The following is a 19852-nucleotide window of genomic DNA, read 5'->3' on the forward strand; positions in this document are numbered from 1 at the left end:
AGCGATGAGCTAAAGATATCTGTGTGTTACATTATGCAGACACGAGTCGTGGATGGAAGAAGTGGTCATAAAGAATCTGGATTTGTGGGACAATAAAAAGGAAAGTGGACAATAATTACAAAGAATGTTACCAGTGTGTCACTGGATTTATTTATACATTATACACATACGATATGCAGGGGGACTGTGTAACGGCTATGTACCACTATCTACACTGTAAGGAGGTAATATTAGAGTTACATAGGACTGCAGATAACATGTAGTACATTATCTGTACACATAAATATATAATTGTGTTATCTGTGGTGTTACGTAGGGCTGCAAGTAACAACTACTAAATTATCTATGCTCAGAGCGTTATTACTGTTATTTGTAGTGTTGCATAGAACTGCATGAAACAGCGAAGTATAGATAATATTGCATATTCTATCTGCAGTCCGATGTAAAATAACACCTAGATCTGCACTGAAAGAGGTGTTACTATGTTATCTGTTGTACTACTTAGGACTGCAGGTCTATAACAGTCAGCGTGGCTTGTTCCTAAAATGTTGCTTGCCAAGACTCCTTTAAGGCCATTTTCAAAACCATGTATTTGGGTGTGGTCTGCAGAAGGAGGATTGGTGTGTTGAAAAAGAGGTGTGGATTCCCACTCACAAAAAGGGAACCTGCTATTAATAAACTGAATCCCACCCCTGGCAAAGCAGATTACTTTCCAATTACTGGCAAGTTATTTGATCAGGTCATATGAGCAAAAAACTCTTTCAATTCAGTGTATTGTGTTTTCCACAAAATAAGTGAAGTCCTTTCTTATGAAGATTCTCATAAAACATGCTGTACTTTTAGACTAGTACAGGTATTTCATTTTGTATAGGGTCTTGTGTATGTTTAAAGAAAGATGAGAAGAGCTTCAAACCTATGAGCCATAAGATCTCATAAGAATTAAAGGCAAGCAGCAAAAGAGAGTATACCGACAAGACAGCATGGGATCACAGCTGATTCTTTCTATGAAGTAAAACATGTTTAAAAACAAGAAGCAAAACTTTGCCTTCCAGAAAGAATCAGCTGCGAACCCCTGCTGTAATGTCAGTATAGTGTTTTGCTTCCTCCCATGCCAGGAGATGTGGTATGATCAGACCATGTCCCTGCACGGTCAGACACTGCCATTACACACTACACAGCAGGGGCACATTTATAAGATTATCTAAACACAGGAACTACTTTATTCATAGGAACACCCCTTTAATCCTTTACAGACATACTGTATTATGTAAAGTGACGTCATATGTCAGCACCCTGACTTTGATACAGGTACATCTATGGAGCCCAGTTCTGTTCCAGCTGATGATGGCTGTGCTATTCAGACATCATCAGCCTCTAACCGCCAAGCGTGGAGCTTCACCTGTGGCTGTTAACCTGTTAAATGCTGCTGTCAATCTCTAATGCTGGCATTTACAGAGCACTGGCAGTGGGGGGCATTTCATTCCATGCGCCCATCGGCATCCTCATCATGCAATCCCGGGGCACCAAAAAAGTGCCATGACAGCCAGGGTCTGCTGAAAATTCTTATATCTGTCATGACAATACTCCTGTGAATGCCAGTTTCTGGATGGTGTTCATAGGAGCATGTAGTATTGCTGTATACAGTACAAGCGATCAGATGCTCGCAGATTCAAATCTCCTAAGTCTAAGGTGGCTAATAAATACAATGCACTTGAAAAAAAACAAATGTTTTTAAAAATATAAAAAATATAAAAGTACAAATCACCACCCTTTTGTCCCATTAAATATAAACAAATTAAAAAAATGAAAAATACAATTATTTGGTATCGTTATGTTAGTAAAAATCTGATTTATCAATATATAAAATTAATTAATGATCTAATGAGAAGAAAAATCTAGACACCAAAGTTATCTTTTTTGGACTCTGCAACACTGCAAAACATGCAATAATAGACAATCAAAACATCGTATCCACCCCAAAATGGTATGAATAAAAATATCAGCTCAGGGCACAAACAATAAGTCGTTATAGAGCTCCATCGGCCAACAATCGAAAATGTTATGGGTTTCAGAAAATGGCAGCACAAGCAAAGTTTTTTTTAATTTTTACAGAATTTTTTTTGCCACTGGTATCTCCATACTTGTACTGACCTGGAGAATCAAATTGCGAGGTCAGTTTTACCGTATATTTAACATGGTAAATGAAAAAAAAAATAAAAGCAATTGTGAATTTGCACTTTTTTTCACCGCACTTGGAATTTTATTCCACCTTGCAGTACATCAGATGATAAAACAAATAGTGTTGTTCAAAGGTACATCTCATTCTGCACTCATAGGGCTATGATGGAAAAGTAAAAAGTCATGGCTCATGGAAGAAGAAAATGAAGAAGAAAAATGCAAACACGGAAAATAACCATGTCAGGAATGGATTAGGGTACTTCCCACGTTCTGGATTTGCTGCTGTTTTGATGCTGCAGAATGTCCACACCATTTCTGCACCTATTATGCAAATTAATGGACACGCATTTACATTTTTTACACATGCAGATTATCCTCATTAATGCAAGTCTATGGGGAAAATCCACATGCGCACTTGCAACAGAAATTGACATGCTGTAGATCTGACAGGTGATCCGCTGGTGCACATAGACGCACAGTGGACATTGGATTTCTAGAAATCACATTCACGATGCTGTAATATCTGGCCACTGCAGGTTTGATGCTGAATAAATAATCAGCGTCAAAACCACTTCAAATCCTGGACGTTGGAACGTACCCTTAGGGTATGTGCACACGTCAGGATTTCTTGCAGAAAATTTCCGGTTTTCTTCAGGAAATTTCTGCAAGAAATCCGCATTTTTTTTTTCCCGTTTTTTTTCGCGTTTTTTTAGCATTTTGCAAGTGTAATTAGCTTGCAGAATGCTAAAGTTTTCCAAGCGATCTGTAGCATCGCTTGGAAAACTGACTGACAGGTTGGTCACACTTGTCAAACATACTGTTTGACAAGAGTGACCAACTTTTTACTATAGATGCTGCCTATGCAGCATCAATAGTAAAAGATAGAATGTTTAAAAATAATAAAAAAAAAAATAAAAATGTTATACTCACCTGCAGACAGCCAATCTCCTCAGTGGCGTCCGTTCCTATAGATGCTGTGTGTGCAGGACCTTAGATGACGTCGCGGCTTGTGATTGGTCGCGTGAGCGGTCACATGAGCGGTCACGCGACCAATCACAAGACCGCGACGTCATCGCAGGTCCTTCACACAGACCATCTAAAGGAACGGAAGCGGCAGCATGCCTCCGGGGCCATCGAAGGTGAGCATATCACTATTTTTTATTTTAATTTTTTTTTTTTTAACAATTATATGGTGCCCAGTCTGTGGAGGAGAGTCTCCTCTCCTCCACCCTGGGAACCAACCGCACATAATCTGCTTACTTCCCGCATGGTGTGCACAGCCCCGTGCGGGAAGTAAGCAGATCAATGCATTCCTAGGTGTGCGGAATCCCCGCAATTCCGCAAATTTAATGAACATGTTGCTTTTTTTTCCGCGATGCGATTTTTTCGCGGAAAAAAATGCAACATTTGCACAAAAAATGCGGAATACCCTGTAAATAATAGGAGGCATTTGTTAGCGTTTTTTCGCGTTTTTTCACGTTTTATCACGTTTTTATAGCAAAAAAACGTGAAAAATCCTGAACGTGTGCACATGGCCTTAGAGTTAACAATGTAGGTGGCTTTTGAATGACTGCAAGCAGCTAGATTTGAGACTGAGAGGAATTGTCGCAGGAAGTATATTTGGAAATGCTTAAATCTCTTTGTGAAGAAACCAGAGTATATCTTAATAACCCAGATGACTATGTCTTTACAAACCAAGAAGAATTTACTTTTTATCTGTATATTGGCTTGTGGATTTAAATGTTTGTGTCAAGAAGACAGACTTGCAAACTGATCTACTATTTAACATACTGTGTAAGTCTGTAATAGTGACTTGTATATAGTGTGTGTTTATCTTTGTTTATTGTTTGCTGATATGCTAATTGTGTATTATATTCTGTAACCAGTTTGTTACTTCGAAGGTAGATAGGGAAAGGCTGTGAGAGGGACTGAATGACACTGGGTAATTCTAAAAATAGCTTACAGGCCTTGGGTGTAAAAAGACTCAGAGAGTAGATTTCATGCACACACAGCTACCAGCTGGATATTCTGCAAAATACCCAATGGACGAGAGAGAGAACTGCAGCCAATTCATCATGGCACCATCACGAGGGATATGGATCTATGATTCTATAGGAAACAACCTAGGGGTTTTCGCCTTCGGTTGGAAGGACACAGATCTGATCAATTACCATCTCTGAACCATGGATATGATTGGAGAAAGCCAGGTTTTGGGACCTGCTGGTTGCCTGGTTCCATGAAGATGGTTGGATAAGCCAGGTGGTGACTCTCATGTTAACTGGCTACCTCTTCTCTGTGTGTATCACAAGTGGAATAGCGACCCTAGGAGCTCTGACATTGTGTCAACTGTCTTTGGATCTTGTATGGACTCTATGGACTGTTCTCGGTCATCTTCCTACTCTTGTCGATATCTCTTCTCTGTGGGTGTATCAGGTGGAATAGTGACCCTGGGAGCTCTGACGTAACATCTACCATTATCCCGGCGAGTCAGCGGAAGTGCGAGACCTTGGGGGTAATTTCTGGGATTGTTCTGTTTGCTATTGGGTGTTGTGGTTCAATAAAGTATTGCCACACTGTTTTACCCTAACCCTGTGTTGTCTGTGTAGCATTATGCCCACGTTTAATGGGAGAGTGGGTGTTAGGCGGGACAATCCCTGGTCCATGCAGTTTCGGCTAGCAGACTTGGGCGCCTACCAACCCCCCTGTTTCCCCACACTCTTTAAAGTTAATTTTTTTCCGTTTTTTTCTTTATGAGTGCCCCACTCCTGTGATAAGGAAAAACTTGCTAATGGACCCCCAGCAATCTCAAGATGGACTCTGAAACCCCTGAAAATGTGTCTCTCCAGCCCTGTCCTGAATGAAGCGAAGGTGCACATGGCTTTGCCCCCCAGGCCTCCACTTGTTTCATTGTCTTTGGGCCTGCCAGAGATAGAGGGACACAGTTTTCTGCTTTCCCTGGCAGTGCCATGGATCGGGAATGGAGCAAAGACTGAGAATGTGTGCCTTTGCTCCATTGATGATGGGGCTGCAGAGCTCCATTCTCAGGGGTTCCAGAACTCTGATCTTCGATTTGTTGGTGGTCACGGCGGTTGGATCCACAGTGATAAGCAAGATTTTCACCTATCCCATAGATAGTGGATAACTTGTGATGTTGGAAATAACCTTGAAGTGGGAACTGTACATGAATGCAGAGCATGATTCGGAGGGAGTGATAACAGCACTCTCACCGTAGTGATTGATGACTGTTAGAACCCTCTGCATCACCCCGATGACTGAAAGCTAGTGGCTGTAGGGATAGGTATTTTCTCCCTGATATGCTCTTCCATTTAAACTACCAAAATGTTTCAAGCAATGTTTATCTCTAAATTACCACTGTGCATGCAGGTAAATACCTTTTTTACATTGTTGAGAGATTCCCTTTAAACTTTGACACAGTACATATTATTTAGAACGTTACCTTCCAAATTGCTATTTTATTATTGTTACTCATTGAAAGATAAAAATACACACATCTGATTACTACTAAAGGTACGCTGTATGGTCTTTGGATTTTTAATAAAAAAAAAGTGAGAAGTAGTAGTGAGTAATTAATATGGCAACGTGTGATGGTCGTAACAAGTTTATTAATGCAGCCCTGGGGCTCCACAAAGCTTTCTTATCATGAAATGGTCGAGCATGAAAACCTGTTAATGTTTAGGTTTGGTCTGAATAATGGCTGGGATTTGTTATGGCAAATGCTCTAGTTTGGCTAAGAAGCACTTACCAGAGGTTTTTATTGATGGGAATAAATCCTTCATCCCTTGTACACTTGGTTAAGATGGCTGCAATAATCCCCTGTGGAAAAAAAAATAAGTCCACCAGTTTAGAAGAAAGGATGGATGGTTGAACTGTGAACATCAGAAGCTGAGGGGACAGATGGACATTCTGTGATCTTAAGTGATTTTATTGATTACTCCGTGCACAAATGTATAGTTTAACCTCTTTGTCACCACAAGGACATACACAGAATTGACCTCCAACTCCTTGCATGGCCTGTCTGTATAAGGATCTCTAACGCCTCATCAATGACAATGGTTGTAAGACATGCAAACAAATCATAAAGAAACAGATACATTCTCTGTTTTATGCAAATCCACAAATCAGGACAAGGTCAATAAGATTTAATGGAGGCAATGCCGGCCATAGATTAGCAGGCGAGATTTATTCCCAATTTAAGATGTCTGGAAAAGAAGCTGAAGAGATTATCATCAACTCTGCTTCAGAAAATCAAATTAACAGCTTTAAAAACTAATAATGTTATCAGTGGAAAACAGTGGAAAATATTTGTTTTTGTCAGATCTGGCAGAAAAATATCATTAAATATTAAAGAGCTGTGAATGTATTGCATTTTATGGCCTCTTTAATCTTAATAACCATTCTCTACATTCTAGCTCTCACAAATATTCTATGAATCATCTCAGCAAACAGCACCATGAAAGTTATGATCTCCAGGTCCGTCGCTCACATTACCCAAGTTTAAAGGGAGCTGTGAACAGTGACTTAAATAGCCTGTGAAGTATAGTAGTAGCCCATCTCAACAGGATAGGTCACACATTTTAGACAAGCCAGTGTTTCCTCCATGACAATAAAACACACAAGGGAGCAATCCAGCACCAATGTAGACCTGAAAATGAAGACTCTCAGTTATATCACCAGCTGGGAAGCCTAATATCAGGAAATTTAATTCATACATACTGGATCTTCTCGTAAACTACAATGATATACAGTACAGTATATGTCTTACATAATTTTATATCCTATCGATTAGTGCCTAGAAATTAACGGGAACCTATCCTATTAACGCTGTCTGATCTATCTGATTAGTAGGAGAAACTGAGCAGACTAGAAGCTTAGTGTATAGTTTTATACAAAAAGACTCCCTATAAATGTATTAATTTAAAGCCATGCTAACTGTTGATGTTTTCTTCCAGTGGACAGTTCTTCTTACTGGATAGTATTCTTTATGCACATTGCTTGCAAAGCTGGAAGATTTTTATTTTCCTGGCCCTTTAAATAATTGGAAAAGCTATTAGTAGAGAGACTCTATAGTCCTAAATATAATGGAAACATTGGAGCTAGTGTATACTGATTGGCAGCATCCTGGTCCTTGAATTAACGAGAAAGCTAAGGTGCACAACTTAATGGAGTGAGACTACAGTTTAGAGGGATTGTCCAGAATTTGAGAAGCATCTGCCTTTTTCTCCAAACGCAGACCCCCTATGTGAATAGGGAGTTCCAATTCTAGACACAGATCATGATCAGACATAATTCTGGAAGATTCAGAAACTCTGATCAATGTTAAAGCCACCAGATATGATAATATGATATTGATTACATTTTACTCTTATTTAGAGTAATTTAATTCATTGTTTTAACTAAGAAAATTAACTTCAAAAGTTCTGCGACCTTCATGAAAAATTGGACAAATTGCAAAAGTTTGACTTAAAAACAGTTCCCCACATAGGAATAGTTATGTTTTTGCGGCCCGTGTGTCTATTTCTACAAACCCTATTCCGATTTAGGCTGGGGCTACATTGCGACATTTGCTACATGACAGCAATTCTCTGAAAAGTCACATCTCAAACATATTTGTGCAATTTGACTGTGACTTGCTGTCATATGACTATTTTAGAGCTGAGAATTTGCTGTAAATAAAACCGCCTAAGCAGCATGTACTGTAAGTCGCATGTAAGTTGTAAATCGTGTGCACCTTGTATTGAGGTCTATCACAAGGGTGCTGGTTGCAACTTGCAACTACCCCCCAGCCATATGGAACAGTCACAGAAATTTCTGCGGAAAATCTGTTGCATATGAATTTCCAAACAAAGCTTTGAAGATAAATTATTCAGGCAGGGCAATGAGTTTCCAAGTCAATTTCAGTTAGAAATTTCGTAAAATTATTTTCCTATTTCAGATGTTTTTCTCTATGCAACAACAGATTTATGGGTTTATGGTATAGAAGCCAAATTATTCCAGCAGATAAATAATATCTAAAAAAGCACATCAGTTTAAAAACAGAATTAACCTCGTCAAATTACACACTACATTTCCAGTAATGCTGGATGTTGGTTGCAAGTTTTGTATTTCATTGCATCTAAAATTAAGTAAAAATAAAAAGGTATGGCCTGTCATTAACCCCTTAGTGATGTGGCCTATTTGGGATGTTAGGAATCGGACGCAGCCCCTTTTTGCAAATCTGGCATTTTGGCACTTTTGGAAACAATTACTTTGGAATACCTTTTTTATCCAAGTAATTTTTAAATTGTCTTTTTTTGCGGAACATGGTACTTAGCATTAATAATACATTTAGATTGATATGCTTTGAATTAATACAAAAATAAATATTTAGAAAAAAAATTGAAACATGCCATTAAAAGAGATAGTCGTAACATACAAAATAGTTAATAATTAACAGTTCTGACATGTCTACTTTATGTTATGGCATAGTATTTATATGTTACCTTATTTTCCTGGTACTTGTGGTATTTGTATGTTAATAATTTTAGCACTGACTTTCACATTTTTAAGAAATGTTCAATAACTTATTTTTAAGAGCAAATTCAGTTCTCATGTACTTATTCATCAGGAGCCGATATACAGCTGGTGCAGCTGTACCGGGGCCCAGAGGTGAAGGGGGCCCGCTGACACCAGCACCTAATTCAGATGTGTATTGTATTGCAATGCAGAGTTCTGCCGGCTTGATGCACTGCAATGCACACTACCGGCCAATCATATGCATGCACGTCATAGGTGGTGCATGGCAGTGATATCATGCACCATGGCAAGCAAGAACTTTTTCTGCAAATGTATTGGAGAACAACAGGACAGTGAACATTATCATTGCAAGGGGCCCAGTATGGGGGATATTATATCATGAAGAAGCACATGATGAGGGATATTATACCATGAAGGGACCCAGGATGAGGGATATTATACCAAGAAGAAACCCAGGATGAGGATCATTATATCTTGAATGGCTCAGGATGGTGGACATTATACCAGGATGGAACCCAGGATGGGAGACATTATACCATGAGGGGGCCCAGGATGGGGGACACTATACCAGGATGGAACCCAGGATGGGAGACATTATACCATGAGGGGGCCCAGGATGGGAGACATTATACCATGAGGGGGCCCAGGATGGGGGACACTATACCAAGATAGAACCCAGGATGGGAGACATTATACCATGAGGGGGCCCAGGATGGGAGACATTATACCAGGATGGAACCCAGGATGGGAGACATTATACCATGAGGGGGCCCAGGATGGGGGACATTATACCAGGATGGAACCCAGGATGGGAGACATTATACCATGAGGGGGCCCAGGATGGGAGACATTATACCAGGATGGAACCCAGGATGGGAGACATTATACCATGAGAGGGCCCAGGATGGGGGACACTATACCAGGATGGAACCCAGGATGGGAGACATTATACCATGAGGGGGCCCAGGATGGGAGACATTATACCATGAGGGGGCCCAGGATGGGGGACACTATACCAAGATAGAACCCAGGATGGGAGACATTATACCATGAGGGGGCCCAGGATGGGAGACATTATACCAGGATGGAACCCAGGATGGGAGACATTATACCATGAGGGGGCCCAGGATGGGGGACATTATACCAGGATGGAACCCAGGATGGGAGACATTATACCATGAGGGGGCCCAGGATGGGAGACATTATACCAGGATGGAACCCAGGATGGGAGACACTATACCATGAGGGGGCCCAGGATGGGAAACATTATACCATGAGGGGGCCCAGGATGGGGGACACTATACTAGGATGGAACCCAGGATGGGAGACATTATACCATGAGATGGCCCAGGATGGGGGACATTATACCAGGATGGAACCCAGGATGGGAGACATTATACCATGAGGGGGCCCAGGATAGGAGATATTATACCAGGATGGAACACAGGATGGGAGACATTATACCATGAGGGGGCCCAGGATGGGAGACATTATACCAGGAAGAAACCCAAGATGGGAGACATTATACCAATAGGGGGCCCAGGATGGGGGACATTATACCATGAAGGAGTCCAGTACGGGGGATATTAAACTAGGAAGGTGCTCCGGATAAGGAACATCATAGCAGTAAGAGCCCAGGATGGGGGACATTAAATCAAAAAGAAGCCCAAAATTGGGGATATTACACCAGGAAGGGGCTCAAGATGGGGAACATCACACCAGGAAAGGACACATTATTATAGGATGAGACCCAGGATAGGGAACATCATTATATGGGGGTGGGTGTCTTTATAGGATCTAGAATTCTATAAGAGCCCATACATCTGACCAGCATGCAATTTGGGGCTCAGGTCCAAATTTTGCTAAGTACCTGATAGGATGCTCTCCCACTCCCATTTCATTATAAGACCCTGATAACATCTTTTCCCATCCCCTAATTCATTATGACTTTATCAGGGATGAATAGGGGACAGGGGGAGGACTCAGGACAGAGACTAAGGCTATGTGCACACATTCAGGATTGGAAGCTGTAAATTTACATGCGTTGGCAAGAAAAATGCCGCTTAGAACAGGGGTGTCAAACTGCATTCCTCAAGGGCTGCAAACAGGTCATGTTTTCAGGATTTCCTTGTATTGCACAGGTGATCATTTAATCACCTGCACAGAATGATTCCAGCACCTTGTGCAATGAGAAGGAAATCTTGAAAACACGCATGGTTTGAGGCCCTCGAGGAATGCAGTTTGACACCCCTGGCTTAGAATATGCTTTTTGACATGTTTTTTATATGCATTTGTGTTGCATATTTTTCCTAGTTCATTAGTGTGGGTGAAATATACTGCCAAAAACATACTACAGATTCATATCTGCATGGAAAAAATAAGCAATGTATACATGAGAATTCAGAAATCTGATTCACCTTGATTGTACTGCAAAATGCTGCACATTTTCTCAACAAACCCATTCGGAAAAACACAATATGTGCACATAGCCTTGAAATAAATTGAGGGGATAGTTGCTATTACTTTTTAATTTATATTTAGTGGGTGGCATAAATTATAGTTAATGGGGGGCACAGCGCCAGCTCATCACTTTATATTTGTGTGGTTAACAGTATATTAATGGTGGGGTATATATTTGTAGTCAGAGTCACATTGTGGGGGATTTTATTATTCAGGAGACAAATGTGTATATATACAACATATGTGACCTTGCTATTTTTAGGACTGCTGTGATCAGTGCAGCAAGATGAATTGTGGCTGGAAGATGTCGAAATGAGGGTCTGACCAGATAGAGAACAAACAGAAAACTAATCAGACGAGATGTCAGCAGTAAGTCACTGTATGTAAATATAACTCTGTGTTTGCACCGTGTGACTGTAATTCTGTTATTTGCAAAACAACTTTCCTTAGGCTACATTTATACATTTACTGTACGTGATATGTCTGTGGGCTGCTAGATTTCTGTTATATTATATAAATTACAGGTGCATCTCACAAAATTAGAATATCATCCAAAAGTTAATTTATTTCATTTCTTCAATACAAAAAGTGAAACTCATATATTATATAGAATCATTACAAACAGATTGATGTATTTCAAGTGTTTATTTCTGTTAATGTTGATGATTATGGCTTACAGCCAATGAAAACCCATAAGTCATTATCTCAGTAAATTAGAATACTTTATAACACCAGCTTGAAAAAATGATTTTAAAATCCGAAATGTTGGCCTACTGAAATGTATGTTCAATAAATGCACTCAATACTTGGTCGGGGCTCCTTTGGCATCAATTGCTGCATGAATGCAGCGTGGCATGGAGGCGATCAGCTTGTGGCACAGCTGAGGTGTTATGGAAGCACAGGTTGCTTTGATAGCAGCCTTCAGCTCGTCTGCATTGTTGTGTCTGGTGTCTCTCATCTTCCTCTTGACAATACCCCATAGATTCTCTATGGGGTATGGCCAGATGAGTTTGCCGGCCAATCAAGCACAGTGATACTGTTGTTTTTAAACAAAGAATTGGTACTTTTGGCAGTGTGGACAGGTGCCAAGTGCAGCTGGAGAATGTAATTTCCATCTCCAAAAAGCTTGTCAGCAGAGGGAAGCATGAAGTGCTCTAAAATTTCCTGGTAGACGGCTGCGCTGACTTTGGTCTTGATAAAACACAGTGGACCTACAGCAGCAGAGGACATGACTCCCCAAACCATCATTGATTGTGGAAACTTCACACTAGACCTTAGAAATCAAGGTCCCAGAGTCTGGAGGATGAGTGGAGAGGCACACAATCCAAGCTGCTTGAAGTCTAGGGTGAAGTATCCACAATCAGTGATAGTTTGGGGAGTCATATCATCTGCTGGTATAAGTACACTGTGTTTAATCAAAACCAAAGCCAGCGCAGCCGTCTACCAGGAAATTTTATAGCACTACATGCTTCCCTCTGCCGGCAAGATATCTGAAGGTGCAACGTTCATCTGTACAAACAATTATATGCAAGTGAATATTTCAGAAAAAAGTATGCAGCACGGTAGCAGAGTGGAACACATTGATGCTTTGCAGTATGGGAGTCCACGGTTCTGCAAATGGACCTGCTCTAGTTTTTACTATACTATGTAAAGCAGTCAATACAAAAGAAGATAATATTCTGCTACAGATGGATCTGGATAAGATGGAAACTTGGGCCGAAAGGTGGCAGATGCGGTGTACAGTTTACAGTGTCTATGAACTTGTAGTGACCTGGGGAATCATAATGGCAGGTCAGTTTCAGTATTTAGTGAACATGGTTAATAAAACAAAACTGTGGAATTGCACTTTTTTTGTAATTTCTCCACACTTGGAATTTTTTTCCCACTTTCCAGTACATGATATGTTAAAACCAATATTGTTGTTCAAAAGTACAACTTGTCCCGGCAAAAAAACAAGCTGTCACATGGCCATATTGATCAAAAAATAAAAAAGTTATGGCTCTGAGAAGAAGGGGAGTGAAAAACGAAAATGCAAAAAAAAAACAACTTCTAGTCATGAAGGGGTTAACGAATTTATCAGCCATTCAAACAAACCTGAAGCAGTTAGCCCCTCAAAAGTATCCAAAGAAAATCTTACTGGATTTAATATTTAATTTTTTCTGATTATAAAGGATTAACCAGTCACCAAGGGGGGTTGGAGCCTTTTTAAACAGGGAAACATACTGGATTTTAACCCCTTAACGATGCTGATAAGCCTTTTAATGGCAGCAGTTAAGGGTACTTATTCCTCAATGCCGCTTTTTAATGGCGCTGAGAAATAAGGGTATAGCGCCCGCCAGCGTCGGAAAATGATTCAGGTCGGTTTTTACCATCCCCAGTGTTGCAAAAAAGTAGCATTTATTTATTTGAAAACATAATTTTTTTTCTTTTCAGGATGTACTCTATCTACCGCAATGGGGACACAGGTTGCCCCAAGTTTTGCTAATCTCTTCATGGGGCGATTTGAGTTCCTATCTACGCTATCCGAGCCTTTGTTTTAAAGAAAAAGTTCTGCTTTATAAACGCTATATATATGATCTGGTGATCCTGTGGAAGGGGTCCATAGAACAAGCATGGGAATTAATTAACAAACTAAACACAAATGAATGGGGGATTACTTTTAGGCTGTGTTCACACGTTCAGTATTTGGCTAGTATTTTGCATCAGTATTTGTAAGCTAAAACCAGGATTTTATGAAAAAATACAGAAGTGGTGATGTGTTTCTATTCTGCTTTTCCTCTGATCATTCCACTCCTGGCTTTGGCTTACAAATACTGAACGTGTGAACCTGGCCTTGCTGCAAATTTTGATGAAAATAAAATCACTTTTCTAGATCTTGAAGTAAGCCACAAAGACAGCCACATACTGTAGTGACAAAAACCTTTTTCAAAAAAGTAGATAGTAACAGTTTTTTGGATTTCCATAGCGCACACTATTGCAAATGGAAGAAAAATATTCCACTTAGCCAATTTCTGCACATTCGAAAGAATTGCAGTAGTGAGCCTGACTATGTGGAACAATCAAAGTTTCTTAAAGCTAGATTTCTTGAGAAAAAGTATTTAAAAAAATGAGTGCTAGGTGCATTTACAAAGAATCTGACAAAAACTTAAGCTGACTGCCTGCCACTTATGGGAGAAGTAGTCTTTCATCAGCTGGTGCCTGCTGACCTGCAGTAAGCTTTTTACTGTGGGTCACTGCATCTCTGCGTGGTCATGCCAACATCTGACAGCGTGACCCTGCAGGGCTCTGATGGCAGTAAAAATCTACCGGTGGTAACGTTACTGCTCATCAGAAAGCTATGCCGGTGTTTCCTATGCTGTCACCAGCTTTTGTGCTGTGTATGGTGTTCTGCTATATTCGTGATTAAATCGGCGAATATTGCAAATTTGGCGATTGTGAGCCGCACCGCACCAAACAACGATATATTCGCTTATCTCTAGTAGACACTGGCATTTACATTTCTGGTATGTGGAGATTGTTCTTTTGTAACCCCCAAAAAAATACTGCGTTTACGAACATAAAAATGCAAAATAGCTTGTCTGCATCACCAGCGTGGAAGAACCCCATCTCTGACACATGAAGATTGGTTTGAGTATTTATTTTCAGTATGAAAATTAGGACTTTGGGACTTAAACTGCATTCTGATTTTTTGTGGTGCAAATTTGAAAAAGAGGTGTTATTAAATTACTGTACTGCAGTATATCACAGATCAATCATTTTACATTTACTAAGGCTGCCCACGTTGCGCACAATTTTCACAACATGCGTCGACGCATTGTGACGGCCCCGTACTGACGCATGTTGTGAAAATTGTGCACAATGTGAGCAGGGGATGCAGTTTTTCAACGCATCCGCTGCCCAGTCTATGTCCCGGGGAGGAGGGGGTGGAGTTCCGGCCGCGTATGCACGGTCGAAAATGGCGGACGCGACGTACAAAAAAAGTTGCATTGAACTTTTTTTTGTGACAACGGTCCGCCAAAACACAACGGATCCAGTGCATGATGGATGCGACGTGTGGCCATCCCTCGCGATCCGTCGGCAATACAAGTCTATGGGCAAAAAACGCATCCTGCGGGCACATTTGCAGGATCCGTTTTTTGCCCAAAACGACGGATTGCGACGGATTGCTAAAAACGCAAGTGTGAAAATAGCCTAAGACTGTGCAAGTCCTGCACCTCTCATTTACTTGAATATGTGTATTATTTATGACTGAAACTACCATTCTCATTTTCTATATACTTCATCACTGCAGTGGTGCAAAACACTCTGATTTTGGTCTTTCTAGCTCTATCTGTAATATTGAGCTGTGCACCTTGAATGCCTATCCCTAGGCTACAAAACAATAAAATGCCTGCTGCTTTCCCTGCCAACATCCTTTTCTATGCCTAAGTGATAGTGCCTACGTGATAGTGCCTACTTAATAGTGCTTCCTTATTGGCTGCGCTAGAGCAGGTGATTTGATGGCTTCAAGGCAATATATGCAGTCGCACCTGACATCAATTAAGCCTTCAGTAATGTGTTAAATGACCAAAGGAATTTTTTTTCAGATCCGCACCATTTAAATAGCAATTGTTCAAATTTGTGAGGACCTGCGAACTTAAGCAAATTTGATACAGAGACGATACTTCTTAAGATTTATTGGCATAAAACTGCACAGAACATTCTCAGGCATTGGCCACACTTGTCTTGAAGGCCAATGATAAATGTTATGGGCTGTTGGGTTTGTACTGCGTTTATAATTACAATGTTATAATGGGGAGACATTGATTATAGATGTGCCCTTCGAATATGAGTATTTTATCAATGTACAATATACAACATGTGAGTAAATGCTATCCATGTTACGGTATATTCCGTCATGCAAACTGATTGAGGTCAGATTACTCAGATTTACAATTTCTACATGTGAGCTGTAATCTAATCTGACATTTTTAACGTCCTCGTGCTTTCATTAATGTTTCATGGAATACAATAGCGGTCACTAAAATTATGGCAGTGGCAATTTGGAAAGCACATTACTATGCTTGTTACCCTTCTGGCCGCTCAACTGTTTAATGAGTAACCAGTATATTCCATGAACAATATTGGAAGCATAAACAGGGTTTTACATATTATGCCATTATTCTGTTTTATGCTTTCTTAGAATTTAACATAAGGATTGCTTACACATAACAAGGAAAGATAAACAATCAATGATTTCTAAAGAGCAAATTCAACAATCTACATCATTACAATTATTGTACATGTGAAGATATGTGTTGTGATATAGTGCATTGAACTGTTTTATCTATTCAGTTATTTGCATGCACTTAGTTGGGTACAGATAGAGTTAATAGTTGTGACTAGCCCAGGATGGGTGGGGCTATGTGAGAAAACAGAAGACACCATCTGGTCTTAGCCTGCCCCATATAGCAGGCCGATGAAGTTCTCTGAGGCGTATTTCCCATGTAGCAAGAACTCACACACACACAGCCAGGACCCCCATTTTGATGTAGCATGCTGGGGCATTCAAGACAAATACCTTGCCAGCGACTACCACCCTGCACCACATCACACATATGCTGCCATTATTACATTTGAGCAGCATTTATGGGGCATTTATGTGACCAATTTCTAGTAATGATTAACATTCCAATGATATTGTTACAATTAGCGATGAGTGAACATGCTCGCCGCTGCTCGTTACTCGCCCGAGTACCACTATGCTCGGTGTACTCGGCGATCAGCGAGCATTTCCGGGATTATTCGGCGGTAACTGGTGTCTCCACCCAGCGTTTTTGGTGGACTTTAGAGACCCAATCTTGGTGCAGGGATTGTCTGCCAGGCCATGAAATGCCACAGCCATCTTTGTTGTGGTCGTGCATTGATTGGCTGGGCAGTACAGCATCATCCCGAGTATACGAGACCTGGAGCCGCCCTGCTTGCCGCATTCTGTTCCTGTTTCAGCGAGAGTAGGGAGAGCTGCGGCCGAAATAGGGTCAGAATAGTGGTTTTTAGAGGTAATGTAGGTCTGCAACTCTTACATCCACAACTCCTGAGAAACCAACAGTCTTTTTTAGGGCTAATTCAAGGGTCGCGATATTGCAGCACTATGTAGGCAGGGCACAGCATATCCACATCAGTGCATGGCCTACAGGCACTGTATGTGCGTCCATTGCTCCCACTGCATCCTTCCCAAAGCTCCATAACTGCCTGCTGCTGCAGCTTCTTTACTATATACCTAGTTGGATTTTTTTTTCCCAAAAATTCACCCCCCCAAAAAAAAAATATATACAGTCTGTTCTGTCAGACTGAGGCCTGTTGAAAAATCATAGTTTGTCAGGCATGCGTAGCATAGTTGTGTGTGCTAGCCTTGTGCCACATTTTTTTTGGTTTTAAATTCACCGAAAAAGGCCTCATATATCTGTGAGCTCCAACTTTGGGCATTGTAGGCCGGTGGTCCCCTTGTCTTACTGCCTGTTACTGAAATTATATACAGCACTATTTACCATAAAAATATTAAAAGGCCACATATTTGTCAGTGTGGTATTTCCGTGAGAGCCCTCATATATCTCTGTGCTCCAAGTTTGGTCATTGTAGGCCGGAGGACCACTTTTTTTGCTGTCAGTTACTGAAATTATATACAGCACTATTTAGCATAAAAAAATATTAAAAGGCCACATATTTGCCAGTGTGGTATTTCTGTGAGAGCCCTCATATATCTCTGTGCTCAAAGTTTGGTAATTGTAGGCCGGTGTACCTCTTTTTTTTGCTGTCTGATACTGTAATTCTATAAAGCACTATTTAGCATATAAATAAGGCCACATATTTGCCAGTGTGGTATTTCTGTGACAGCCCTCATATACAGTATCTGCGTGCTCCAAATTTGGGCATTGTAGGCCCGTGTACCTCCTTTTTTCCTGTCTGATACTGTAATTCTATACAGCACTATTTAGCATATTAAAAGAATAAAAGTCACATATTTTCCAGTGTGGTATATCCGTGACAGCCCTCATATATCTGCATGCTCCAAGTTTGCTCATTGTAGGCCGGTGGACCACTTTTTTTGCTGTCTGTTACTTTACTTATGTAAAGCACTATTTTGCATAAATTAACTTCACAAAAAAGCCCCCAAAAATTGAATACAGTCTGTTATGTCAGGCTGCGGCCTGCCTGGTGTTTGGGTTTGAAAAATTGTAGATTTGCAGGCATACTGATCACATATTATTTCGCTACTAATGAAGACATTTGTGTTGAGCATTTGAAATAGTGCAGTAGTCCATTTAAAATGGGCAAGGCAAGGGGCAAGGGACAGGGAAGTTGACGTGATGCTGATGGTGCATGCAGAGGACGAGGCCGTGGACAAGGTGAAAGTGGGCAACAACACAGACCCACATCTTCTCGCTCGACCTTCCTGTCCCAGTTTCTAGGGGACCCCAGCACATCACTATTGAAGACAGAGCAGTGTGAAATGGTTGTTGGTGGGATAGCGCATAATGCTTCCAGTCACTTAGCCACCACCATCACCATGTCTCCAAAATGGTCAAGTCTGAGTAGCCATGAGTGTGGCCCGGATATTCCTCACCCAGATCCTCCTTCCTCCCACCATGCTGAGTGCCCTGAGACAATTGATCCCACACTTGGACACTCTGAAGAGCTGTTCAGTTTTCCATTTCAAGATTACGGACTCTTGGCCAGTCAACTTGAAGTGGAGACAGATGAGATCGCATGTAGCGATGCCCAAAGCTTTGACCAGCCCCGGTCACACGAAGGCGATGGTGGGAAAGTGTCAGAAGAGGTAGACGATGATGAGACCAGAAAGTCAGGAGGAGGAGCAGGGTGAGGATGTGAAAGAAGAGGTGGTGGATGACTATGTGACTGACCCAACCTGGCAGGAGGACATGCAGAGCAAGGGCAGCAACACACATGTAGAAGGAGGCATATCACCCCAACAGGCAGGAAGAAGCAGTGTGGTGGCAGACAGAAGGCGTGCATCCGTTCCCCGTAAAACCAACATGAGGGAAGTAGCCATTCCAACTGTTAGATCTTCCCAAGTCTGGTTATTTTAAAGACTCTGCCGATAGCCCCAAACAGGCCATTTGCAGCACCTGCCATGCCCACATCAGCAGGGGTAGCAAAACAACCAGACTGACCACCACCAGCATGATCAGGCACATGGCAGCAAAACAACCGACTTTGTGGGCCGAACCCCAGGCTCCAGGACCACTGCCTGCTGGTCACACCACTGCTTCTTCCACTGTTTTGTGTAGAAGACAATCCCCAGTACACCTTGTATGTGAAGATGCCTCCAGCCCTGCACCTGTTGTGGCCCACAGTCAAGCAGCACCATCAGCAAGCCCGTCCATGTCCTTGTCACAGCACAGCGTTCAGTTGTCTATAATCCAAGCGAAAATACCAGCCAACGCCTCACAGGCCACAGTCCTCAATTCTATTATTTCTGTTCTGCTTGCACTAGAAATGCTGCCTGTTAGGCTTGTTGAGACGGAAGCTTTCCGTAACCTGATGGCGGCCGCTGTCCCAAGGTACTCGGTCCCTAGTCGCCACTCTATCACCCGGTGTGCCGTACCGGCATTACACCAGCATGTGTCCAACAACATTACCCGTGCCCTCAACAATGCTGTTACAGGTAAAGTCCACCTAA

General features: G+C 41.3%; 1 protein-coding gene across 1 annotated transcript in view; it reads right to left on the bottom strand.

Annotated features, from left to right (window-relative positions):
* Positions 1–19852, bottom strand: part of LOC143770110 (heparan-alpha-glucosaminide N-acetyltransferase-like) — a 1433242-nt gene that overhangs the window by 19295 nt on the left and 1394095 nt on the right. Inside the window, exon 16 of the mRNA XM_077259379.1 lies at positions 5942–6012. Within this exon, the coding sequence (XP_077115494.1) occupies positions 5942–6012 (71 nt within the window). The remainder of the gene's footprint in view (positions 1–5941; positions 6013–19852) is intronic.

The sequence above is a fragment of the Ranitomeya variabilis genome, chromosome 4 (assembly GCF_051348905.1).
Source record: "Ranitomeya variabilis isolate aRanVar5 chromosome 4, aRanVar5.hap1, whole genome shotgun sequence".
NCBI classification, from domain to species: Eukaryota; Metazoa; Chordata; class Amphibia; order Anura; family Dendrobatidae; genus Ranitomeya; species Ranitomeya variabilis.